This window comes from Myxine glutinosa, chromosome 5, assembly GCF_964187855.1.
Source record: "Myxine glutinosa chromosome 5, kmMyxGlut1.1, whole genome shotgun sequence".
Classification (NCBI taxonomy): domain Eukaryota; kingdom Metazoa; phylum Chordata; class Myxini; order Myxiniformes; family Myxinidae; genus Myxine; species Myxine glutinosa.
The window spans coordinates 130,279,706-130,307,322 of NC_136265.1; the positions used below are offsets into that span (position 1 = coordinate 130,279,706).

At 48.8% G+C, this 27,617-nt stretch overlaps 1 protein-coding gene across 3 annotated transcripts in view; it reads left to right on the forward strand.

The window, feature by feature from the left end:
- The first annotated feature begins 1,328 nt into the window (after positions 1-1,328).
- Positions 1,329-27,617, forward strand: part of LOC137427073 (phosphatidylcholine:ceramide cholinephosphotransferase 1) — a 73,949-nt gene continuing 47,660 nt past the window's right edge. The window contains exons 1-3 of one of the 3 annotated variants that reach the window (XM_078778708.1): positions 1,329-1,478; positions 16,569-16,949; positions 26,636-27,049. In XM_078778708.1, coding sequence (XP_078634834.1) covers positions 1,430-1,478; positions 16,569-16,949; positions 26,636-27,049 — 844 coding nt within the window. In that variant the 5' untranslated portion in view covers positions 1,329-1,429. Of the gene's footprint in view, positions 1,479-15,918; positions 16,402-16,568; positions 16,950-26,635; positions 27,050-27,617 lie in introns of those variants that run through there. The other 2 variants (XM_078778707.1, XM_068116213.2) reach the window with 2 other exon arrangements.

The window sequence follows — 27,617 nt, forward strand, 5'->3', positions numbered from 1 at the left end:
AAATAGCATCCGGCAGTTTCGGAGTCCTTAAGACCCATACATTACATTTATACCATAAAACCTTGTAGTACTCAACATTTCTAGGTTCACTATAGAACATATAGGAATGGCTAGTGGACTATTGTGTCTGAAGGTCAGCTTGAATCTGTTTAGGAGTTGATCGAGGTGCTTTCTCCACCATTCGAACAATCCTTCGCTGCAACCTTCGATCAAGTTTTCCCTTGCGGCCACGTCCAGGGAGGTTGGCTATAGTGCCATGGGTCTTAAACTTCCTGATAACATTGCGTACGGTGGACACAGGAACATAAATGTCTCTGAAGATGGACTTGTAGCCTTGAGATTATCCATGCTTGGCTACAATCTTGTGTCTGACCTCCTCAGACAATTCTCTGGTTTTCTTTCCTTTCTCCATGCTCATTGCGGTACACACAGTGACACAAAACAGCAGAATGACTCCTTTTCTCCATTAAAACTGGTTGAATGAGTGATTTTTATATTGCAGGTACCCACAACTCACCACAGGTGAGTTCAATTCTAAAGTAAAGGAGAATCACCTGCTTGAAATCTAATTATTCCTAACAACTTCTAAAAGGTGCTCATAATATTATCCGAGCCATTTTAGGATTTCTGTGTGGAATAAGCTAAGATTTAGTAATTTTTTCAGCTTTTTTTGTTTTTTTTCCACTGCAAACCAAAGAAATACAAATGTTGATACAAAAATATTTTTTTAATTTCAACAATTTTCTGGAAGAAATTGTGCATTATTTGAAAAAAGTGCAAGGGTGCCAATATTTTTTGCCACGACTGTATATATACAGTATATGTATATACAGTAAATGATTAGTTGTGTGTTGGTGTAGTTACGAGGTCGTTCTATGTAGCTACACAATGGGATAGGGGAAGTTGAACCTCGGGTTTAGTGATTGTGTCATTTTGGAAAATTAAGCAATACATGTGTTAATATGTGTGATAATATGGGGAACTTAGTCTGTACAAAAGAAAATGGCTGAGTGTCATATCACGTGACATTTCACACTTTCACTGAAACATTCCATCAAACACGGATAGAGGATCGATAGATGAACTGTGAGGATGTGAGATCCTGGGAATGATGAAGAAGCGGTACCTGTGCCTGTGCCGGAGCGGGAGCGGGAGCGGAACAGGAACAGGAGTGTAAAACAGGAGCGGTACCTGTGCCGTGTTCACTGTACCTGCCCATCTCGTACCAATTTAGAGAGTTTCCATTGGAATTTGTGACGTCACGTTTTGTGAGGAAGTTTATAAAATGACGAGAAATCATCTGTGGGAACAAGAAGTGTATAAAGTTTCTCCTTGTACCGATTTGTGTTCATTCCCTGGAGTCGGAGACTGCCCGACTTGTGTCCCAGATCCCGAATGCCACTTTAGTCTCATCCACCGGGAAAACAGGATGTTCTTCCTTTACTTCTTCATCATCCTCACTGGGATTCTTCACTCCGGTAAGTTTTCTCTTCCCTTCTCTCTATGTCCCACTGCAGGGATTCCAATCGAATGTTTCTCCTTCGAACACATGAATCCTTGAATCCTTCATTCCTTGAGCACTTACAGTCGACAGTTTGTTAATCTTCCTCGTCGCTCTGTCGGACATCAATCCCAACATCTGTTCAATGAAACTTCAATTATACCAATATGGGATGCTATATTATTTTTTTCATGCACAGATCATATCATGATATCGGTTTTAGCCCTATAACTCAATGGTGAAGAATCACTAAAAATTGTAGTATCTGGATCCGGATCTTCACCAAAATCGAATCAATACCTTCGCCACCGAAGGTAGATGGAGGTTATGTTTACACTCCTGTCTGCAGTCTATCTGTTTGTTTGTGAACAAGATATCTCAAAAAGTTGCGGACGGATTTGGACGAAACTTGGTGGACAGGTTGGGTGTGTGCCAAGGACTAATCGATTCGATTTTGGTGAAGATTCGAATGCGGATCCGGTAGTAGAATGTTTAAAGTGATTCTTCGCCATTGAGAGATATGGCCAAAAATGATAACATATTTTAAAATGTTATGGACGAGTTATGACTAAATTTGGGGATGAGTTGGTTTGGTGACGAGAAGAAGCCGATTCGATTTTGGTTCAGGTCCGAATCCAGATCTGGCCTATCAGTGGACACAAAACATCTGTTCACCAGGCGGAGGTGTGCTCTCTACCGAGTACTGTTCTAGTTTTGTCCTCGTCACCAGGATGCGATTTAAATGGGAGGGAGTGGGGGTGGGAGGGATTCCCCTGGGATGGGGATGGGACGGATTTCCTGGGGATGGGAGGGGTGTCCTGGGGATTGGGGGGATTTCATGGGGATAGGAGCGATTCTCCTGGGATGGTGGGGGGGGGGGGGGGAGGATTTCCTGGGGATGGGAGGGATTTCCCGGGGATGGGAGAGATTTCCCTGGGATGAAGAGGGGGGAGGGGTTCCCACGGATGAGGGGATTTTCCTGGAATGGACTGGATTCCCCTGGGATGAGGAGGGGTGAGGAGTTCCCAGGGATGAGAGGGATTTCCTCGGAATGGAGGGGATTTCCCTGGGATGAGGAGGGGTGAGGGGTTCCCAGGGATGAGGGGGATTTCCTCGGAATGGAGAGGATTTCCCTGGGATGAGGAGGGGTGAGGGGTTCCCAGGGATGAGGGGGATTTCCTCGGAATGGAGGGGATTTCCCTGGGATGCGGAGGGGGGGGGGGGGATTTCCCTGGCACTGTTTTTTAAAATCCCTGGCACTGCACTTGAAATTGCCATCCCCGGGGGGATAAATTTGTCCCCACCCCCCATCAAAATATTTTGTATTCATGGTGACTGAATTTGTGAAATTTTAACGTCTGACATTTAAAAATGATAAACGTGCGAGCATCCTTTTTGAGCAGAACTGATTTTATAAAGGTAGTTTAACCACACAAACTATAAAATCAGCAGGACATCGTGGTAAACGTAATTTTAAAAAATGCAAAATGGAGTTTGGTTTCACTGGATCCGGATCATGCTGTTAGGGTGTATAAAGTGGATTGGATGGGATTCCACTTATTCGTTATTATCATCTCACAAAACTGTACGTGATAATATTAAACAATATAAATTGGCTACGTCATCGTCATTACGTTGCTGTATTTTGAACCAACATTTAAAAACCTACTCTTTCGTATGTATGGTGCATATGTAGAGTAGAATCTGCATTGTCGAATTGTAAATTGTAAATAGAATCTGCATTCATATGTAGAGTAGAAATGTAGAGTAGAATTTTACGCTATGTAGAGTAGAGTAAAAAAAAAAAGGTACTGTATCAATACAGATTCTACTAGAATCTGTATTGATACAATACCTTTTTCTTTTTTTTCTTTTTTTTTTGTATACAAGATCGAGGCTCGTGAAAGAGCGAACATTAATCACACAAAGACAAACCGACACATAAAACATATAACATCGGGAGCGGTAGACAAGATGGGGAGAGAGGGGGAAGGACACAAACACAACATTTGAGAGTAGGGACCGAGAGACATGGAGACATCGAGAGATCTGTGGGAGGGAGAGGGCTTTGGGGGGTGGGAGGCGTGGGAAGGGGGTGGGTGGGAGAGGTATAAAACATATGGACACTGCAAGGACTTCCAGGAAAGAAGTTGGAATTTCAAACAAGGTGGATCTGGGGTGAATTAGTGGGGGTAGAAAAGATCAAGGTTTTGGATGGGGGAAGATAAGAGTTGGTGGTGAACAGCTGTTTTAAAGACCTGGAGGGAGGAGTGGGATTGAAGGGAGTGTGGGAGTTTGTTCCAGAGGCGGGAGAAAAGAGGAATGAAAGAGTGAAGGTGAGCAGAGAGGAAGTGGCTCAATTTGGCGAATTGTAAAGAGGAAGTGACGTCGTTCGTCATACGAGGTCGGGCGGGCGTATCACGTGACTTGGTGTTTGGTGGCAGTCACTATTAATCGGTCTCCCAAGCTTTGTACTTTTTTATGGCGTAGTCCGTATGGCAGTGCCATCTGGAACAGTGTTTGTCTGTCCGTCCGGTGTTTGTGTTTGTGTGTGTGTGTGTGTGTGTGTGTGTGTGTAGGTGTGTGTGTGTGTATGTAGGTTTGTATGTATGTGTGTAAGTATGTGTGTGTATTGTTGTGGATATGAGGATTGTGTTTTTTTTGTTTTTTATTGCTTTATTCTGGACCCTCCTGCCTCCAGTCTGTGTATAAAGGTCAAAGGGCGTTCCCGTAATTAATTCCATAAAACATACACGAAGGACACCATATATCCCTGTTCAGTAGTTATATCCTTATTCTGTGTATTAGGCTAAGGCTTTGTCTTCCATTAATTAATACTCCATTGCACCGAATCAATTAAGAATAGCTCCCCTTCAATAATTCCATTTCCCAGCCAAACTCTCCATCTCTGGGTAAAGCAGTTCACAAGCGTGGGGTGCGCGCCCTCTCATTTCGCTGCTATAGTGAATATGTGCTCCGTGCTCTGTTTGAACAGGAGGGGCGGGGTCGCCAGGGAGAGGCAAGCCCAGGGCGTGCCACGAAGGGCGGGGCTGTTCAGCCCCATGCCCAAATAAGGAAACAAGCCCCCACGAGGGGCGTGCCGTCGTCGCGATGCCCAAATAAGGAGACAAGCCCGTGGGATTGCCATACAAGGTCACGAAACAGAGCACGGGGGGGCGGTACCGAAACCGACGAGGGCGTGTCACACCCGCGCTGAAGGTATGAGAGAAGGGTGCGACGATCGCTGGGAAAAGATACACCAGAGATACGGCAGATGAGTCCAGGTGCGTAAGAGGGTTGGCAGTCCACCGGGAGAGAGTTGAGAGTTTCACCGGAGTTGCGTGAGAGATACGGAAAGCCTTTGGGTGGTTGTTGCGTGAGAGATACGAAAAGCCTTTGACAAAGAGCCGCTTCAACCAGCCTCGTTTCAACCAGCCGCGTGAAGCCCTGACGGGGCAGCGAGTGACCCTGCCGGTGTGCGGTGTAAAGCCGAATACAAGGAGCTGCCGGCTCCTCGCTTCCCGCCCGGAGTGGACCTGCTCGCTGTGCCCTGTGATTCCACCTGCTCATCCCTCCAAACGATTCCTGCCCTTCCATCCTTTTGCGTACGTGAGTTTGTTTTGTTTGTTCTGTCCTGGGTAATAAGTTAAGCCTGTTTAGTTAAGCTAGTATTTTCACTGTGTCTTTCTGGGCCGTCCCTCTTTCTGCTTTATTTTCTTATCTTTCCTTCTTCCTTGGTTTCTTTGGTCCTGTACATAGTAATAAATTATATTCGTATTGCAAAACCTTTGTGGCTTCTTCTTCTTCTTCACATCCGTGTCGCCTTTGTCTTTTCCCTATTGAATATCTGTGGCGTGATTTTGGCCAACGTTCAGGAATCGGGTTAGTCGGGGTAACTGTTCGGGCGCGGCGGCCATCCGCTCGGCAAACAACATCCTCGCCGCGGTCCCGTAACAGTATGTATGTATGTAGGTATGTGTGTATGTAGGTATGTGTGTATGTATGTATGTATGTATGTCGGTATGTATGTGTGTATGTATGTGTGTGTGTGTGTATGTAGGTATGTGTGTATGTAGGTTTGTATGTATGTAGGTATGTGTGTATGTGTGTATGTAGGTGTGTGTATGTAGGTATGTGTGTATGTATGTCGGTATGTAATATGTATGTGTATGTATGTATGTGTGTGTGTGTATGTAGGTATGTGTGTATGTAGGTTTGTATGTATGTAGGTATGTGTGTATGTGTGTATGTATGTCGGTATGTATGTGTGTATGTATGTGTGTGTGTGTGTATGTAGGTATGTGTGTATGTAGGTGTGTGTATGTAGGTATGTGTGTATGTATGTATGTATGTATGTATGTATGTATGTATGTATGTATGTATGTATATCCCTTCCGCTGGAATTTTGCGGGTTTACTCCCTTTAAAATTCATTTTCTCTGCAACCGTTGTTCCGATTGAACAAAATTTCACCATATGGGCACCTCATCTGGTAGAATTTTATGATTATTGCATCATAGGTCACGTGTTATGGGCGCCATCTTGGAAAAGCGGAAAAACTTTGCAGCTTTTATCTCCGAAACCGCTCCATGGAAAAAATTGAAAGGTGGCTCATTGTAAAGTATCACATGTTAATGATGATGTCATAGGTGCCTTCATTATGACGTCTTAAATTGACAAGTATAACGCTTGATCCGATCAGTATGAAATTTCTTGAGCGTGATATCGGGATAAATTGGTCAAGAAAAAAAAAATTGATGAATTCATTTGTCACGTGGCTTGGCAGCCATATTTTTACAGTGTAGCCTGAAAGCAATGCCATCTGGGACAGCGTTTGTCTGCCCGTTCGATGTATGTATGTCCCACAAACGTCCACCAATCACAGCTCAGCATCTGGTCACATGGTCAGGGGACAGCAGATGCAAGCCCGGCTACACCGTTGTTAGTCTATCAGTCTTGTTACTCCCCCGCAGATATGTACATTTCCTGGCATTAGCAGAAAACTAGGAATCTGGGCGAAATTGGTGTTTATAAAATCAATTTTTTTTTTTTGTTGTTAAGAGAAATGTTCGTAAAACTTTGATTTAAATGGTATTACGTTTTGCTTTCATGTATGTCGAGCTTAATTAGTTTCAACATTATTTTTTGTTGTTTTGTTGTTTGTTTTTTGCTGGAGGGGTTAGCGGAGTACTAGATTGATCAGTTATGTCTGTCTGTCTCTGCGTGTATCTGTCTTTCCGCACTATCATGGGTAATGTATTGTCATATCTCGGCTATAGACTGATCCGACGGAGGGTTCAATGGATGGGCGCCCTCTATAGACGACGCCATAGGTGGGAGGCGTCCGCTTCATTCGGCTTGCTCTCCAGCGTTCAGATTACATGCAGTTACCGGGCTCAGTTCACTTTGCCGAAAGAATATCGATACAAAATATATTTGTTTGTTAGATTCATCGGAGAAGATGGAATCGTGGACGATACCACTGGTCCACCAAGCTATACGACCGGCGAGGAGCCGGTGTGGCGGCCCGCGTGGAGGGACGGAGGCCCAGTCGGGTCTGCCAGACGAGTCGCGACCCTAGTGATCAAGGAACTTGGGGCTCAGCAGCGGCCACTCGGGGCCTAGCCGTAGTTGCCAGAGGTGGCCGGCCCGGGCGGAGGTGGATTCTGAGGGGAGAATCCATGCGGAGCGGCTGTGGTACGACCGCCAAGACCTGGCCGTATGGAGGAGTTGATGAAGGGACTGGCACCTAGTCGGGTCGGTCAGAGGAGTCGTTATCGTAGTGGTCGAGAAACTCGTGGCTAAGGCGGAAGGGGGCTTGGCATGGCGTAGCATAGAGTATGCGGTTGCTAACAAAATTGGTTTGGTGCAGGTGGAAGTGGAAACCGGGTACCCCCAGGTGCCAGGTGCCTTCAGAGCGGCATGGCCGTGCGCCTTCGGCGCTCGGCGACATCGCCAAAAACGGCGTTTGTATCGTGTGCCTTCAGGTGTCACGTGTCCACGACCACTCCACATGTATAGAGAAACACTTGAGAACGATTATCACGGACACTTTTCATGTACGATCGCGATGATAGTTGTGCTGGCGCAGACAGCTGGAGTTAAGTTTGGATCGGGACGCCCCCCAGTAATGGCGGGCGCAGAGCGCCGCCTATCGGCGAGGGGGCCTGATCGTCCTTATCGGATCGGTCTATACCTGTACCGATTGTAACCAAACTAGATAGGACAGTAGTGTGGGTCAACCAGAGTGTGATATGTGGCCAACAATGAACTAAGTCCAATGTCAATCGCTGTTCATCATTTGCCAGGATAGCTTATGTGGGCCTAATGCCGAGTATGTTAAGAATGAAGATAACGCTGACTGACCTCCTAAAGGTACTTCCGCCAGATGGAGGAAATGACATAAAATCGAGTAAATGATTCACAGTAAATTTCATTCGATTTACTTTGAGGTTGTTGGAAAGCTTTTTAACAAGTAATAAAAACATTTTTTTTAAACGAAAAAGGATGTAGGGATGTTACTGGAAAAAGTATGGAAACAAGAAGAAATCAAAACTGCGAGCAGTGATGCTCCGGGGACCAAGATGCCCCATTCTGATTGGACAAGTGTGCAACAACGTCCTTGACAGCTGCAGCCAGGACGTAGTTATGCAAAGTTTGAACTGAATTGATCCAAAAAATGAAGAAGGAGGTGTGACATAATTCCAGTTTTCTTGATGCCTCACTTCCTGTGTCATCACTTCCTGTGTACCTCACTTCCTGTGTACCTCACTTCCTGTGTCCTGGGATCATTACTGTATAAAAGCGGGTCAGCCGACGGCATGCGGGCTGCCTACGATCCGCTCCATGTTACGTTCCCTCTTAAGGACTTCAAGCCCTGCTTTGGCCGCTTATTGTGCGCCTGGCCACCATTGTGCCTACTTGTCTTTTCTGCCCTGCTCTGCCACAACAATTTAATCAACACAACAATGGACCGGCTGCTTCGACCAGAACGCCTTGACACGGATCCAAACTCAAGTTTGGCTACTGACAAATGGACACACTGGTTTCGGACCTTCGAAAACTTCGTTGCTGTACTTCCTCCTGAAGGACTCGACAAACCTCTTCTCCTGACAAACTTTGTCATGCTAAGGATCTACAAAATCATCATGGACTGCCTACGAGAACGCGGCTGAAATGCTGAAGCCCGTGTATATAAATCTGAAGAATTAGACTTTTGCACGCCACCTTCTTGATACGCGTCGCCAACAAGTCGGCGAATCCCTGGATGAATACCTACAGGCTTTAAAGACACTGGGTAAAGACTGTAACTGCCAAGCCGTGACCGCAGCTCAACATCTAGAAGGACTTATTAGAGATTCATTCATCAGTGGACTACAATCCCCGTTGATCCGCCAACACCTCCTAGAAAATAGGACCTTAGAACAAGCGACGATGTTCGACCAAGCATGAGTCCTAGATTCAGCGCAAAAGAGCTCCGAGCAATATGGGGCGTCATCGGGGTCACCGTATAGTGCCGCCGCTGAACTGAAACAAGCTGTTCTGAATCCGTTCTACCCAACTATCGAGTCAACCGACTCTCCAACAGTATCAGCTGCTACGGGCAGCAAATGCTTCTTCTGTGGTTACTTGAAACACCTCCGTACAAGGTGCCCCGCACACAAGGCTACATGCAACAAATGCGGGGAGAAGGGGCACTTTGCTAAAGTCTGCTGTTCGTCACCAGCCGCCGCTGCCGCGGGCGCTATCGCAGTGCCAGCGAATCACCCGACCCTTGCCTCCGTGACATCTGCACCCATCTCTCCGGCGCTATCAAAAGCAACCTATAAGGTTGCCATTAATGGAATTGAAGCCGATGGCCTCATTGACAGTGGAAGCATCGAAAGCTTTATTCACCCACACCTCGTCAGGCGACATTTGCTAAAGTTTTACCAGTCGGGCAAAGCTGTCTCTATGGCCTCAGCATCGCTTTCAATGAAGACGCTTGGAGTATGCGTGGTCAATTTAACACTGAAAGGACGAAGCTACCAAGACGTGCAACTGTCCATACACCCCGAGCTCTGCACAGACGTTATCCTCGGGCAAGACTTCAAGAAACAGCATGATGGCATCACACTGAAAACCTGCCGCCTTTGGTTCTCTGTGGACTGACCACACTACGCGTTGACCCCCCGGAACTGTTTGCCAATCTGACGGCGGAATGTCAACCTATTGCCGCCAGGTCGTGGCGGTACAACTTTGACGACCGCAAATTCATCGAGAAAGAAACTCAGCGGCTACTACGCGAAGGAGTCATCAAACCGAGTAATTGCCCAGGTAATTCCTCATGGCGTGCCCAGGTCGTGGTAACTAAAGACAAAAACCATAAGAAACGGCTTGCGATTGACTATTCTGAGACCATCAACTGATTTACGCAACTCAACGGGTACCCGCTACCGCGTATTGATGACACAGTGAATAAGATCACCCAGTATCGTGTCTTCAGCACCAGCGACCTGCGTAGTGCTTACCATCAGGTACCCACAAGGAACAAGAGAAGCCCGATATGGCTTTCAAATTGAGCGGAAGTCTTTAACAGTTCATGCGAGTCCCATTTGTCATCACGAACCGTGTATCTTGCTTCCAACGCATCATGAACTCCTTTATTAAGGAAGAGAAACTCGCTGGAATGTTAGCTTACCTAGACAATCTGACTATCTGTGGCATAGCACAAACCGAGCACGATGTCAACCTGAATCAGTTCCCCAAACCAGCCGAAAGGAAGAACATCGGCTATAATGAGGATAAGTGTGTGTGTTTTCGACCACTAAACTCAGTATACTGGGCTATGTAGTAGAGGATGGTCAAATGCAGCCAGACGCTGAGCGTTTTCGGCCCCTGCGAGGGCTACCCGTGCCGCACAACATTAAGTCGCTCTGCCAGATCCTCGGACTTTTTGCCTACTACTCTCAGTGGATTCACAACTATTCAAGCAAAATTTGCCCCCTCAGTGCCACAAAAGCTTTCCCCATCTCAAAGGAGGCTGAAACCGCATTCCACCAACTCAAACGGGACATTGAAGAGTCACTGGTCAACGCAATTGATGAGTGAATACCCTTTGAAGTTGAGACTGACGCATCCGAGTTTGCTATTCTCCGCTTAACCAGGCGGGGTGCCGCAATGCTTAACCAGGCAGCGCGTCCAGTAGCCTTCTTCTCCCGCACACTCCAAGGATCCGAAAAACGTCATGCATCGGTCGAAAAGGAAGCTAAGGCTATCATCGAAACTGTTCGCCACTGGAGACACTACCTGACGGGAAGGCACTTTACACTGAAGACTGACCAATGCTCTGTCAGCTACATGTTTGACAGAGGACAGAAAGGCAAGATAAAGAACGACAAGATCATGCGTTGGTGCATGGAGTTATCTTGCGTAGATTATGACATTATCTACCATCCGGGGAAAGAAAACATACCTCCTGATGCATTCTCAAGGTCATACTGCTCATCTATATGCCTGGACCATCGTTCACTATACGACCTCCACCAGTCCCTATCTCACCCAGGAATCACTTGCATGTACCACTTCGTGAAATCTCGAAACCTACCTTATTCGGTGGAAGTTGTTCAACGGATGACCGGCTTGTGCAGAACCTGTGCAGAGTGCAAACCCCGGTTCTATCGGCCAGAAAGGGCCCACCTCATAAAAGCCACCCAGCCATTCAAACGCCTTAACATCGATTTTAAGGGTCCTTTGCCAAGCACTGACAAAAACCAGAACTTCCTCACTATCATCGATGAGTACTCGAGATTCCCCTTTGTGTTCCCATGTGCGAACATGACAAGTTATACGGTGACCGACTGCCTTTGCCAACTTTTCGCCCTCTTTGGAATGCCCGCCTACATCCATTCGGACCGGGGACCATTGTTCATGAGCCGAGAGCATGGTGAATTCCTGACAAGTAAAGGCATCTCTAGCAGCAGAACCACTAGCTACAACCCGCAGGGTAACGGCAAAGCTGAACGTTACAACGGAACAGTCTGGAAGGCTATCACCATGGCCCTGAGGTAATGCCAACTGCCGACCCAGTGTTGGCAAACTGTCTTGTCTGACGCCTTACACTCGATCCGTTCTCTCTTGTCCACAGCTACTAACGCTACCCCACACGGAAGACTGCTAAGTTTCGCTCGCCGCTCCGCGACCGGTAGCTCGGTACCGACTTGGCTATCCATGCCTGGACCTGTCCTACTCAAAAGACATGTGCACCAGAGTAAGACGGAACCACTGGTCGACCAAGTGGAACTCCTGCACACAAATCTGCAGTACGCCCAGGTCCGCTATCCAGACGGCAAGGAAACCACTGTATCCATCCGACATTTCGCCCCGACTGGAGACACAAAGGGATGGGAGCAACAGAACGAGGCACCTTGCGACTTGGAGAATGCGGTTGGCAGTGATTCAACTGCATCGGACGATCCTAGCTCTGTGCCCACTGAAGTCTCTGGAGATGCGACTGAACAACAGCCGCTATGACGATCACAACGTGCCCGGCGGGTCCCCGACCATCTGGGCCTCTGAGAAGTGTTTTTCTCAGCAAGGGGAGAATGACATAATTCCAGTTTTCATGATGCCTCACTTCCTGTGTACCTCACTTCCTGTGTCCTGGGATCATTACTGTATAAAAGTGGGTCAGCCGACGGCATGCAGGCTGCCTACGATCCGCTCCATGCTACGTTCCGCCTTAAGGACTTCAAGCCCTGCTTCGGCCTCTTTTTGTGCACCTGGCCACCATTGTGTTGATTAAAGCCTACCCAAAGGCCTACTTGTCTTTTCTGCTCTGCTCTGCCACAACAAGGTGCATTTTATACGTTTTTCATGAAATCCAATATGGCCACAATGCCACATGACCTATGACGTCATCTAGAGGATATACGTAGTGTGTTCACAAAGTATCCGACCTTTATTTTTCGTGCGTAAAAAAAAAGAAGCTAGGGAGGCGTTGATTGGTGCACGTATGTAGGCGATCCTAATGCACACACGTGAATTTTTTTCCCACCTGCAGAAGCTGTCATTCGACGGCAGACCGCCGATGAGTGAGGACATGTAAGTGAGCGCCGTCGGATTTTCGTTTTTGACAAAATGACGGAAAAACTTGAACAACGCTACTGCATCAAATTTTGTGTTTTTTGGCCTCGGGGATGTTGGATGCTTCCATTGTGATGACTGCAACTTGGTTTCTGGGTCGTACCCATAAACCCAGGACTCATCGCCAGTGATCACTGTGTTGAGGAAGCTGGGATCACTGTTCACAGTCTCCAGCATGTCCTGTGCGATCTCCAAACGGAGTTGCTTCTGCTCAATCGTTAGCAGCTTTGGTACGAACTTCGCTGAGATTCTCCTGAAGCCCAAATCCTCCTTCATAATGGAATGAACGGTGTTGAATCTTGCGGATCGTTTCCACTTGGGAATCGCCAAGCTTTACACAAAATTTGATGCAGTAGCGTTGTTCAAGTTTTTCCGTCATTTTGTCAAAAACGAAAATCCGACGACACTCACTTACATGTCCTCACTCATCAGCGGTCTGCCGTCGAATGACAGCTTCTGCAGGTGGGAAAAAATTCACGCGTGTGCATTAGGATCGCCCACATACGTGCACCAATCAACGCCTCCCTAGCTTCTTTTTTTTTACGCACGAAAAATAAAGGTCGGATACTTTTTGAACACAGTAGTACATCAAGTCAAGTAGCATACTTACTATAAGTGGTCCAAGTCTCAACTCAATCGATCGAAAAATTAAGGCGGAGATGCATTTTAAAGGTTTTCATGAAATCCCATATAGCCGCCTGGTCACGACCTATGACATCATCAATTTTGTTTTCCTTTTCATAGCCAGACCATGTGACCGATCAAAAAAAAATTCATATTCAAGTTTGTATTGCTACGTAGATGCCACAAAAAATGTTTTGTGTTAATCGGATATAATTGTTTTTTTTACCTCAACGTAGCTGCCAAACCGCTTCATCAATGATGTCATCTTATACAACTTTTTTGCACCATGGGTAGTCGATCATAACATGACAAGATTCAAATCGATAGCATATGCGGTTTGGGAGAAGGTTTTTTAAGTTTTCCCTTAAATCCAAGCTAGTTGCCATGGTGATTGCAAAATCAAAATTCGGAAAAAAGATGGCATCAATTCCCATCGGCCCCAACATTCCTGGAAAGTTTCAACTTGATCGTTGATCGGAGCAACAGTGCTGACACTGCAGCTTCCACAAAATTTGGCGGAAAGAATAATAATAAGAAGTCCAATAACAAAAGGAGACCAAGTCTCTTATAGACTTAGTCCCCTAACGATCGATTATACTTGGAAAAAAAAAATCAATCGATGTCTGTTTAAACATAAAGACACAGGTTTCTATTTTAAGTCTGTCTATCTTTCTGAAATGGATGAAGAAGATGTTTAATGTATTGTTATGAATTTTGGGGTAGGGGATATATAGATTTAGATAGATCTGCATAGGTAGGTGCTCCGATGATCGTGGGTAGCAAGAACCATCTCGATGTAAATAAGTAGAGGACCTGTCTAGCCCGGATGTCGGATAAGTTGGATATGTGTCCCCGCCACGAGGGGGCGGGGCATGTTAAGTAGTTGTAGGGATTATGCTAATTCCCCGGTGTGTCGTTCCCTCTGTGGTCATCCATTTGTCCCGTATGGCAGCGCTCATAGATATGTAGGTTAAGAATCCCACCATTAGCGCACACAGTAATAAAAACTTCCCTCTCACAAAAAGACTTACCGGAAGAACAGGCCGGAATTGGCTGCGCATTACGCCAGCATGGCAATGAAACATCGAACAGGCAGGCAATAGCCATGCCCAGAAGGACTCGTGATTGACCACAGCCCGATGGCATGAGGGGAGGAGCACGAAGCGCTCGGCCAATGGGAAGGGCCGGTGACGTAAGAGGACGAGCCACACCACGAAACGAGAGCGGACATTTTCCTTCTTCTCGTGTTGGATGTGATAGCGGATGGTTGTGACCGACGTTTCCTCTCTCCCTTGGCCCTCTTGCTTTGGACCGTCTCCCCTTCTTGCCTTCTCTTGCCTTCGGACTTTGGTTGAGAGACAGAGCACCGACGATTCTCCTCCCCTGCGTTCATGTGCGAACGACGAGCGTACGAGCGAGGCTTGCCATTGGAGCACCGACGATTCTCTTCCCTTGCGTTCACGTGCGAACGGCGAGCGTACGAGCGAGGCTTGCCGCTGGAGTGTGACGAGCGGGTGGCTCGGTCGAGTGGAGTGCAAACAAGGACGCATCGAGGCCTGGTGAACGGGGGCGCGGCGAGGCCTGCTCGTGCCAACCAGAGCCACGTTGGACGACGGTGCTCAAGCCTGATGATTCCTGACTGCCAGACAGAGCTAAGTCCCCACAATAGAACACAACGGTTTCTTTGATTCATTCTTCCCCTGTGCTTGTATTTGAAGTGAGGTGTGTGGGATCCCAATTTAGGTCATATTTAGTTACCGGCGCATTCTTTTCCTGTTCCGATATTTATTAAATCAACCCTTGTATTATTTTCCCAAACAATTCTAAACCCGTTCCTGCTTGAGTTAATTTCGTGCAGGTTGAAGACTTCCCGGCGAGATCGTGTCAGGTAAAAGCTTGCCGCTTCTTCTTCCTCCTTCTTTTCTCCCCTACGCATATATATATAGTTAAATCCGCCATTGATCGTCGCCTCAAAGTAAGCTCGATTGCCATTCATGATTTCCCGGTCTTAACCAAGGGGAATCACGCGTCAGTATGGTAACAGGAACCATTTAAGATTTTAGAATAAAGCAAGACAGACACAGAAGGGGCCCAAAAACAACAACAACAACAACAACAACAACTCTGCCACAAAAGGTCCGGTTTTCGTGTATTTCACTGTATTTTTCATCCTCTGAGGTTTACAGATAGAAATGCCATGTGGTTGTGAAGTGCAACATGATGTCTTTGATTAAATTCGACAGTGAAGCGATTGTCAGCCGGTTGATATGCATGACTAGTGTTATTGGAAACGTCTATGTTGCACAACTGGACTTTCAAGATGCTTTGGCTGATGTGTGAGGCCCCTCTATGTGGGTGGCCCCCAGCGGCTGCGGGCTCCGCGGGCGCCTAACGGAGGCTCTGCTCACAAATTGTAAAAGTCAGAAATAACAAAATAAAATCCATGATGGTTGTCACTTTTATCATGCACAGACACATAAAACACAAAATTAAAGGAGCGGGAGACAAGAGGGGGAGAGAGAGGGAAGCACACACGGACAACAGCAGAAGAGAACAGGGACATTGGAAGATCTGTGGAAGGGAGAGGGCTGGGGGAGGAGGGAGGGGTACACGTTATAAAACAAATGAACACTACTCGGAATTTCAGAATGAAGGCGGAGATTGAAAGAGGTGGATTTGAGGTGTATTAACGGGGGTACAAAATATCAAGGTTTTGGATGGGGGAGGATAAGAGATGGTGGTGAACAGCTGTTTTGAAGACATGGAGGGAGGAGAGGGATTGAAGAGAGTGTGGGAGTTTGTTCCAGAGGCGGGAAAAAAGAGGAATGAAAGAGTGAAGGTGAGCAGAGAGTCTTGATTTTGGCAGTTTCATCAGAAAAGTGTTGCTGGCAGACCTTGTGCATCTTCAAGAAATATTTGGGGGACAGAGCAGGGGGAGCTAGGCCAGGGAGGAGTCGGTAGAAGACAGAAAGACCATCAACCTGCCTGCGATGAGCGAGTGAAAGGCCCTCAGAATCAGCTTCATCGCGGGAGATTCCAATGATTCTGAAAGCTTTGGATTCAACAGCGTGAAGCCGAGCGAGGTGTGAGACTGGGGTTTGGAGAGGTTCTGGCCTGAATCTTCTCTCCTGATTGGATGATCTTCGGACACAAGTAAGTTTATTGACCCGGAGTTTGGAGAGGTTCTAATCTAAAAGTGTTGAAACCTTGAAAATGGACAGTCCCCAGCTGATGATCTGGCCATTGTATTTTACATTTACACTGTTATTGAAAACCAGAATATTCACTCTCGGTTTTATTGTGACCCCAACCTCTCACAGAAGCACAGACCCAGGACACGAATGTCTGTACAATAAAAGGGACAACTAAGATTTGCATCCAACGGGAAGTGATTGGTGTGCGGGGCGAGGATGTGATTCTTCCCTGTCTGTTTCATCACAATGAAGGAAACAAGATAAGTGAACTGACGTTGATTTTATATAAAGACAATGATTTCATTTATGACAGCACGACCAGTTCCAAGGGGAGGATTCAAACCAAGGGAAACCTAAGTGAGGGAGATGGGTCGGTGAGGATCAGAGATCTGAAGATAGAAGACGAAGGGACGTATGGGTGTGGGTTTCGCTTCAAGAAGCTGGGAGATCAGCACTTTACTACAATTTTCATAAACAAAGAAAGGCAATTGGAGCTTCGTGTCTATGGTATGTTATTGATTTTTTTATTTATTTGAATTTATTAGGCAAACTCCAACATAAATAAGTATTGAACAAGTACAGATACATTCAAAGTACACCGCCCCCATGCCAAATAATTAAATATCCCACAGCGCGGCATTGCCGGGGCGCCCCTGGCGCCCGGCAATACCGCGGCGCAGCTCTTAGAGAGTGCATTGGGAGGGAGAGGTGTACAATAATTGATTGATTAATTGCAAAATTAAAATCAATAAAAGATTATCATAAAATATTTTCTTAATCAATTGGCTAATAGCATAACTAAACCATTCGTGCTTCATCCGAAGATGTAACGTTCAGAAATTTAATTAAATAAGTCATTAATAAAAAAATTAAATGATGAATTGATTAATCAATAAATAATTAATCGATTAAATGATTAATCAATAAATCAAAAATATCCTTTATAATTTATAGCCACATCACCTGGTCACTGTCATGTCCAAATATTAGCTTCCTAGCTCAAAAGGTGCGTGAGATATTGCCCAGATGAAAAAGAAAATAAATAAATGTTTAATAATGAAAATAAAGAAATAATAATCCTATAAAAAATTAAATAGTTACTGAATTGGCTAATATAATACATGAACCACCACCATTTCATCCGAATCTGTAACTTAAAAAAAAAAAAATTAATGAAGTCATTCATCAAATAATTAAATAATTAATCGATTAATTAATTAATCAATAAATCAAAAATACCATTTACAACCAAATCACTTGGTCATTGTCATGTCCAAATATCAGCTTCCTAGCTCAAAAGGTGCCTGAGATATTGCCCAGATGAGAAAGAAAATAAATTAATAATTAATAATTAATAATTAAAATAAATAAATAATAATTATAAAAAATTAAATAATTAATCAATTCGCTAAGAGAACACATAAACCACTACCATTTCATCAGAATCTGTAACTTAAAAAAAAAGAAGTCATTAATCGAATAATTAAATAATTAATCGATTAATTGATTAATCAATAAATCAAAAATAGCCTTTGCAGCCAAATCACTTGGTCATTGTCATGTCCAAATATCAGCTTCCTAACTCAAAGGGTGCCTGAGATAATGGCCAGAAGAGAAAGGAAATGTATAAGTTGAAGGAGCTGGGGCTCCCACGTCGATCGGAAGAATGGACGCGACAAAAAGCTGGAATTCATCCGAGTTGCTTTAATCAAATCAAACACTCAGGCACTCTGAAAACCCGTTTATCGGGCAGCAATATATATCTATTATCCCGGGGGGTTTGCCCAGGCCCGGCGCCAGGGGGCGTGGCCCAGCGTCCTGGCTGCGGCCTGGCAAGTTGAGGGCGAGCCTGCGCGGGCGTCCTGGACGAGCCCGGCATGGTGATCGCTCCGCGTCCTTGATAGGTGCAAGGCGATTGTGAAAACCCAGCGGCAGCCGCTACACACGTCCCCCCAGAATCGACTTGCACCGGCAGGGTCAATTTGAGGGGGGTCCTGATGACCCGGCCGAAGCGACCCCTGGCGGGTCGTGAGAGGGGGTCCGGTGAGGTGGTGGGCGGTCGAGTGGGGGGCACCGTGGACGGGGGGCGGTCTCGCCGCGGCGGAAGGGCCACCCGTGGTGGGTGGTCGACGTCCACGTGCGCCGGCTTGAGGCGGTCCACCGCAATCCGGTCCGACCTGCCGCTGATGTCGATGACGAACGACTTGTCGTCCCGTCGCAGCACCCGGAAGGGCCCGTCGTATGGCGGCTGGAGTGGCCACCGATGTGCGTCGTGACGCACAAAAACATACTCCGCTGTGCGGAGTGCTGGGGGGACGTAGGACTGGGGGTCACCGTGGTGGGATGTTGGCACGGGGGCAAACCGTCGGGCGGCCTCCTGGAGGTCCGAGCGCTGGTGAGCTGCGGACCAGGGACTGGTAGCGTCGGGCACGAATTCGCCCGGGACGCGTAGCGCCTGGCCATAGACAAGCTCGGCGGTGGATGCCTGGAGGTCCTCCTTGGGGGCCGTGCGAAGGCCCAAAAGGACCCACGGCAGCCGGTCGGCCCAACCGCCGTCTTGAAGGCCGGCCATGAGCGCGGCCTTCATGGAGCGGTGGAATCGCTCGCACAACCCGTTTGCTTGGGGGTGGTAGGCCATAGTACGGTGGAGCTTGACCCCCAGGTTGCGGGCGACCGCGCCCCACAGCTCGGAGGTGAACTGTGGTCCGCGGTCTGACGAGATGTCCGCCGGTGCGCCGAAGCGGGCGACCCAGGTGGCGATGAAAGCCTGCGCCACGTCGGCGGTGGTGGTGGAGACGAGGGGAACGGCCTCCGGCCACCTGGTGGTCCTGTCCACCATGGTGAGCAGGTGTGTGAACCCCCGTGATGGGGGGAGGGGGCCCACCAGATCCACGTTGACATGGTCGAAATGTCGTTCGGGCACGGTGAAAGGTGCCAGCGGGGCCTGGGTGTGTCGGTGGACCTTGGCCCGTTGGCAGGCCATGCAGGTGCTGGTCCAATCGCGGACGTCCCGACGAAGGCCGTGCCAGACGAAACGCGCCGACACCAGCTTCTGGGAAGCTTTCCGGCCCGGGTGGGAAAGGCCGTGGAGGGAGGCGAAGATGCGGCGTTGCCAGGTGACGGGCACGATGGGGCGAGGCTGGCCTTGGGAGACGTCGCAGAGCAGGACAGTGTCCGCGCAGGGGATGTCGGCCAGGCGGAGGCCCGTGTCCGCCGCCCGGAGGGCTTGCACCGTGGTGTCGGTGGTTTGGTCCGCCGCCATAAGCGCAAAATCCACGCCCAGGTGGACCGCGTTCGCGCTGGCCCGGGAAAGACAGTCGGCCACGGCGTTGTTTTTGCCGGCGACGTGCCGGATGTCCGTGGTAAACTCCGACACGGCGGAGAGGTGGCGCTGTTGGCGGGCCGACCATGGCTCCGTGACCTTGGCCATGGCGTAAACCAACGGCTTGTGGCCGACGAACGCCGTGAAAGGTCGGCCCTCCAGGAGGTGGCGGAAATGGCGGACGGCCAGGTGTAGACCGAGGAGCTCCCGGTCAAACGTGCTGTATTTGAGCTCGTTCGGCCGGAGCTGCCGGCTGAAAAAAGCGAGTGGCTGCCAAACCCCGTTCACCCATTGCTCATGTACGGCGCCCACCGCGTAGTCGGAGGCATCCGTGGTGAGGGCGATGGGAGCGTTGAGCACCGGGTGAGCGAGCAGTGTTGCGTCGGCGAGGGCCCGCTTTGAGCGTTGGAAGGCCGCATCCATTGCTGCGGACCAGGCGATGTCGTGCTTGGCCGGCTTGCCCCGGAGGGCTTCGTAGAGGGGCCGCATGAGTTGAGCAGCGCGGGGCACGAAGCGGTGATAAAAATTCACCATTCCCAGGAATTCCTGCAGGGCCTTTATGGTGCGGGGACGCGGGAACGTGGTGATGGCCTCGACCTTGGTTGGCAGCGGCACGGCCCCGTTCTTGGTGATGTGGTGGCCCAAAAAATCAACGGCCGTCGTGCCGAAGTGGAATTTGGCCGGGTTGACGATGAGGCCGTGCTCGCTGAGGCGCCCGAACAGTGTTCGGAGGTGGAGGAGGTGCTCGGCCCGGGACGTGCTGGCGACGAGGATGTCGTCCAGGTAAACGAAAAGGAACGGCAGGTCACGCAGCACGCCGTCCATCAAGCGCTGGAACGCCTGAGCCGCGTTCTTGAGACCAAACGGCATCCGCAAGAATTCGAATAAGCCGAACGGCGTGATGACTGCCGTTTTAGGGACGTCGGCCGCCCTGACAGGTACCTGGTGATATCCCCGTATGAGATCAATTTTTGAAAAAATGACCCGTCCCGCCAGACGGGCGGAGAAGTCTTGGATATGCGGGATCGGGTACCTGTCGGGGGTGGTAGCGTCATTGAGACGGCGGTAGTCGCCACACGGGCGCCATCCACCCCCCGGCTTTGGCACGATGTGCAGTGGCGAGGCCCACGCGCTATCGGAGCGCCGCACGATGCCGAGGTGCTCCAACGCGTCGAATTCGGCCTTCGCTACGGCGAGCTTGGCTGGGTCGAGGCGGCGGGCCCTGACGTAGACCGGCGGGCCCGTGGTTGGTATGTGGTGCTCGATCCCATGCCGTACTGCGACGGCCGAAAACGTCGGCCGCGTGAGGGCCGGGAACTCCGTGAGCAGGCGAGCAAACTCGTTCGCCGCCGGGACGGTGCATGCCAGCTCGGTCGGCGCGGAGCTGCTCAATGTGCATACCAGGGAGCTGAAGGTTTCGGCGTTGATTAAACGACGCCGTTGGACGTCCACCAGCAGTCCGTGTGCGCAGAGGAAGTCGGCGCCTAGCAGAGCCATGGGCACGTTTGCGGTTACAAACGTCCAAGCAAAGCGTTGGCCGCCAAAGCAGAGGGTGACGTTGCGCGGGCCGAAGGTGCGGATGGTCGATCCGTTGGCCGCAACCAAGGAGGGGCCGCAAACCGCGGATTGCCTGTCCTGGTCAGAGGCGGGTATGACGCTCAGTTGGGTGCCGGTGTCGCACAGGAAGCGCCGTCCGGACGCTTTATCCGTGATGAACAGTAAGTTGCCCATGTGGCCGGCGCTCATGGCTGGTAATGAACGCCGGCCCGGCCGTTTCCCGGCCTGCCGAAGGTGCACGGGGGTCGGCATTGCCGGGCCTTCTGTCCGAACCTGGCATGATAGTAACACCACGCTTGGTCAGGTGGAGGCCCCGGTCGTCGTGCTGGAGGTGGTCGGCTCGGTGTAGCGGCCGCCAATTGCGTCGGCAGTTCGGCCGTCGACCGTGCCGGGTGCTCGGGCGCCATGGGTGTTGCGTCGGACGGCGGTGGGTCCCATGTCGCCGCTGCGATGCGCTGTCCTGCGGCGGAGATCTTGTCGGCTTCTCTGGCAAGGGCCCGGGGATCTGTGATCGTCGTGCTTGCCAGGGCGAGGCGTACCGGGTTAGGCAGCTGACGGAGGAACAGCTCCCGGAACAGGAATGCCGGAGAGTGCTCGCCGAGCAGTGAAAGCATGTAGTCCATTCGCTCGGAAGGGCGCGTGTCGCCGAGCTCAGGCAGTTCGAGCAGGCGCCGTGCGCGTTCCGCCGATGGGAGGGCGAAAGCATCGAGGAGAAGCTTCTTAATCGCGCCGTATTTGTCAGCGGCTGGCGGGCTCTCGAGGAGGCTCAGGGCGCGGGCCGCGGTAGCCGAACCGAGCGCAGCTACCACATGGTGGAAGCGGGTGTCGTCGGCCGTGATGCCTCGCAGGGCGAACAGGGACTCCGCCTGTGCGAACCAAACCGCCGCGTGAGCCTCCCAGAAGGTAGGCAGTTTAAGGGCGACTGCCGTGTCCATGTCGGTAGGTCACCAATGAAGGAGCTGGGGCTCCCACGTCGATCGGAAGAATGGACGCGACAAAAAGCTGGAATTCATCCGAGTTGCTTTAATCAAATCAAACACTCAGGCACTCTGAAAACCCGTTTATCGGGCAGCAATATATATCTATTATCCCGGGGGGTTTGCCCAGGCCCGGCGCCAGGGGGCGTGGCCCAGCGTCCTGGCTGCGGCCTGGCAAGTTGAGGGCGAGCCTGCCCGGGCATGCCCGGGCATGCCCGGGCGTCCCGACCGAGGCCTGGCAAGTTGAGCGCGGGCCTGCCCGGGCGTCCTGGACGAGCCCGGCATGGTGATCGCTCCGCGTCCTTGATAGGTGCAAGGCGATTGTGAAAACCCAGCGGCAGCCGCTACAAAGTACTTAATTAATCGACAATAATTAAATAACGCATCAATTAATTGATTAATCAAAAAACAAAAAATAGCGTTTTTGACAAAGGACTTGGTCACTATTGCGCCGAAATTTCAGCTTCCTAGCTCAAAGGATGACTGAGATATCGCCCGGACAAACAAACAAGAAAGCAAGAAAACAAGAAAACAACCAGAGTGAAAACTGAGTACTCCCTTTCAAAGGTTCCCTTTCAACTCCCTTTCAACCCCTTTCAACTCCAGAAATTTCAGCTTCCTAGCTCATAGGATGACTGAGATATCGCCCGGACAAACAAACAAGAAAGCAAGAAAACAAGTAAACAACCAGAGTGAAAACTGAGTACTCCCTTTCAGCGTACGTCATTGCCGAGCCCCCTTCAGTGCCCAGCAATGACGTTATGCAGCTCCTGGAGATGGCATAGGAAAGGAGCGGTGTTCAACAAACAAACAACCAGAGTCAAAACTGAGTACTCCCTTTCAGCGTGCGTCATTGCCGAGCCCCCTTCAGTGCCCGGCAATGACGTTATGCAGCGCCTGGAGATGGCATAGGAAAGGAGCGGTGTTCAACAAACAAACAACCAGAGTCAAAACTGAGTACTCCCTTTCAGTGTGCGTCATTGCCGAGCCCCCTTCGGTGCCCGGTAATGACGATATGCAGCGCCTGGAGATGGCATAGGAAAGGAGCAGTGTACAACAAGTATTGAATAACTAGCCGAAACTCATGGAACATCCACGGAAGGGAGGATGTGGTGTATGGATAGAGTGTACCATTATGGATGGCATAGGGGATTTGCTTGTCCGAGTAAGAGTTTTTTTTTTTTTTTTTTTGTACACTGAATCGAGGCTCGTGAAAGAGCAGGAAGAAAGATGAGAATGAAGAGTGCGTATATGAACAACGATCGCCGACACCGGCACAAATGCATGCTCTGGATTGTCCACTCAGTGGACGGCTTGCTTTCGCCTTCGCCTGTCCAATCAGCGGACGGCTTGCTTCGCCTTCGCCCAGCAGACGCCAATACAATGGCATCGTAAGATGGCGTCGTATCGGCAGTTAATCAGATGCTTTTGGGCCCCAACGTCGGCTAATTCAGATTTTTCGAGTATGTCTGTACGTGATAAACAAAGAGCGCGGTTCGTAGATCGTAAATCCATTAGTGCCGTGGGCATCGGGTCACTGGGTGCGGCGTAAAAGGGATAACAAAGTCGAGTCCTTACGCTATTATTATATAGATGAGCAAGAGATACTTTGATATGGGACACTTACCGGTAAGGAATATTTGGCATCCCCCAGTGCTGTGTTTGAATGTGTACAATATCTTATAATCGTTCAATATAACACCCAGTTATTGCATTATGGGGTGCTTGTGTACATTGTGCATAAAGTCTGGGAGGGGGAGGGTTGTGGCCTGGGTGGGGGACGAGATCAAACGAAGGGGAAGGAGAGAGCGGGTTAACAAACTGGATACAGGCTCAAACACAGCAAGAGGAAGGTGAAAACTGTGGATGAAACAAAAATGCAACAAACAACAATAAAGAGGACGAAGAAGAGAATGTGAAAATGCATTAATCTGGAAAGGAAGGGGGACAGTTAATGAGGACAGAAAAGGTCATGATTATATATGGATGGAGGATGACCCGAAGTCCTGGTGAACAGCTGTCCTGGATCACTGGAGGGAAGAATAAGACAGATCAGAGACTGGGAAAGTTGCTTCCACAGGTGAGAGGAAAGAGGAATGAATGAGTGGAGGTGAGCAATGAGCCTGGAATTTGAGAGTTTAACAAGAAGAGGGTTACTAGTATAAAACTGTGTGTGCCATGCAGAAACCTGGAGGGGAATGGGAAAAGGGGAGAGGGTGCCACATCAGAAATGAGGTGGTAGAAGACAATGAGGCCCCCAATCTGTCTGCCATGTGACAAGCCCAGAGACTCAGATTAATCGTGGAAGGTTCCATTGATTTTGAAGGCCTTGGTTTATACAGCATCAGAAAGTGCAAGATGTGAGGCAGGGGAGCCAGCCCAGAGGGGAGAGGACCATCAAGCTGTGGATGAAGGCTTTGAATTGGATAGGAGTTAAGGTGTTCCAAGGAAGGGCATTGCATGATGGAGGATGCCCAGTCGGCGGGTGGCTTTGGAGGTCAACTTTGAAATGTGGTTGGCCCAAGAAAGATCATGGCTGATAGTGAGACCCAGAAGCTTGAGTGACTGAACTTCCTCAAGAGGATTGTTAAGAATGTCGATTGGGGGCTTCGCCATGTACATCATGAAAACATGTCGGCAATCATGCGTCCCTTTAATATAAAGTTAAGGCGCATGGAAGAGACAGAACACTGAATGGATCAGGATGCAATAGAACAAATGGACCAGGAGAAAAAGGGTGGAAACACCAACAGCAAGGTTGAGGGATAATAGAGGGAGACTTGGAGAAATAAGGGATGTGGGGAGGAATGAGGGGTAGAGGAGGATGCATGGTGTGGACAGGATGGATACAGAACTAAACTCTCAGGACGGATAAACTGGGAATGACAGGATGGATGCAGGACTAAACTCTCAGGAAGGATAAACTGGGAATGACAGGATGGATGCAGGACTAAATTCTCAGGAAGGATAAACTGGGAATTTGGAAGGTTGTGGGCTGGGGGGGGGGGGGGGGGTGAGGGGGGGGTTAACACGGATAGAAAAGATCATGGTTTTGGCCTAAGGATGATCTGAGATGGTGGTGAACTGCTATCTTGAAGACCATGAAGGAGGAGTGACATTGAAGAGAATGTGGAAGTTGGCTTCACAGGTGGGAAAGAAAAGAGGAACAAATGACTGGAGATGAGCACTGATCGTGGATTTTGGGAGTGTCACTAGAAGGGGGTTGTTGGTGGACCACGTCCGCCCTGTAGAAACCTTGGAGGGGTGGAGGGGAGAGGGGGGATGAAGCACGGAAAGAGTAGCGGGTGCAAGACCGGAAAGGAGGTGGTAGAAGGCAAATACACTGTCCTGTCTGCAATGGGAAAGTTATAGGCCCATAGACTCAGCTTCATCACAGGAGATTCCTATGATCTTGAAGGCCTCAATTTACATGACGTCATGCTGAGCAAGGTGTGAAGCAGGGGCGTCTGCCCAGCGGGGGAGCAGTACTCCGTCAAGCTGCCATCAAGGTCTTTGTATGATGGAGGATCTCCAGACTGGCTTTGGAGGCCAACTTTGAAATGTGGTTTGCTCAAGTAATGTCATACCCAAGAGTTTGAATGACTGAAATTACTCAAGAATATTGTTACATAAGTAGATGGGAGACATTGCCAGACGGTCCTTTCAGAGAGAGAGAGAGAGAGAGAGAGAGAGAGAGAGAGAGAGATAAAGAGAGACAATGAGATATTTTCAGGATTGCAGAAAGACATATTCCAAGTGTTAGACCAGCTCATGATAATTTTATAAATGCCTTCAGAGAGGGAAGAGGCTGCTTGCTGCCTATCTGAAGGATAAGAGATGCTATAGCAAAGAGTGGAGTCATCAGCAAAGACATAAGCAGGATTTTCCAGAGAGTTAGAAAGATTGTCGCTGAAGATGAGGAAGAGGACTGCACTCAAGACACTGTCTTGTGACACTTCAGGCTGGACAGGGAGACGATATGAGAGGATTGCATTGAGAGCTGCAGGCTCAAGGTGGGTTGCCAGACAGTATCAAAAGTTTACGATATAATATGTGTTCCCTTACAAGGAACATCGAAGTAGGAGGAGCCCATCAAATCTGCACTGGTATTGCCAACCTATGGTTGTTGATCCATGCTCTATCCTCTTATAGGTTGAGCGTCAAGCAAGGAAGCAACACGCACCTTTAAAAAAGTCTTTTGTTTGACTCGGTCAGCGTTCGAACCACCGACCTACCAGATCATAACACCACAGAGTCTGGCTAATATGTATACAATATCGAATCTGTGGTAGAATGTACACAATATATGTAAATATTCCGAACCTGTGGTCCCGCAGTGCGTCCGAAGATCCTGCGCATCTGGAGAGAGTTTATGAAATCGAGCAACTCCAACATGCTGTTCTGTGAGGCCGAGGCCAAGCCAAGACCGAACGTGACCTGGTGGAATCCAAACAGACACCCTGTTAATGAGAGCAATACCATAGATATTCCAAATAATCAAAATGATTTACAGAAGATCATCAGTAGTTGTAACATCACAACAGAACATCCAGAAGGGAACTACAGCTGTGTGGTACAGAACCAGTATGGTGTGGTGAAGGGATTTGTTTTGCTCAAGGAGGGTGAGGAAACAAGTGAAGAACGAGGAATCGCAAGGATCCTGATTGGATGTTCTATCACCTTGATCCTGGTTCTTCTACTATTTTTGTTTGGGTTCCTCATTTGCAAGAAACAATGGAATTCAGCAGAAGGTGAAAACTGAAATTTAAGTCTGTGTTCTGTTTTTTCTTTTTATCCAATGATTTAAAGCGAGGTAAAATCTGTCCCGTGATTGCCGCCAGCACGCCACTCATCTGGCGCAGAGATTTCAATCCGCCGGTAACGTGACGTTAGACACGGGATCTGGCGGGAAGTCTCTGCGGCGGGGGACTGATAGTCAGGTTCACTTTGTTTTTTCGTTCAAATTTTTTGGAGATTAGCAAAACTATACATTTTTGGAATATTCAGGGCATTGAGGAATCCAAAAATTAATGTTGGCATTTGCGTTGGCAAAGACACCTTTGTGAAAATGACACTCAGGACAGTGATGAAGATGTGTAAAAGCATATTCCTGAACGGTATAGACCTAGTAGATCCTGTGTATAGGACTTATAGTTCAATCTGATACGAACAAGGCTGCTTTCTTGCTTTATAAACCCATACCCATAACTTCATAGGACTTGCAATATCATGTATTATGTAATACAGTTATATCACAAATATAAAGACAATGGTTTTAAATTACCTTTGTTTGTTGCTTTTCTATAATCCAGAGCACTA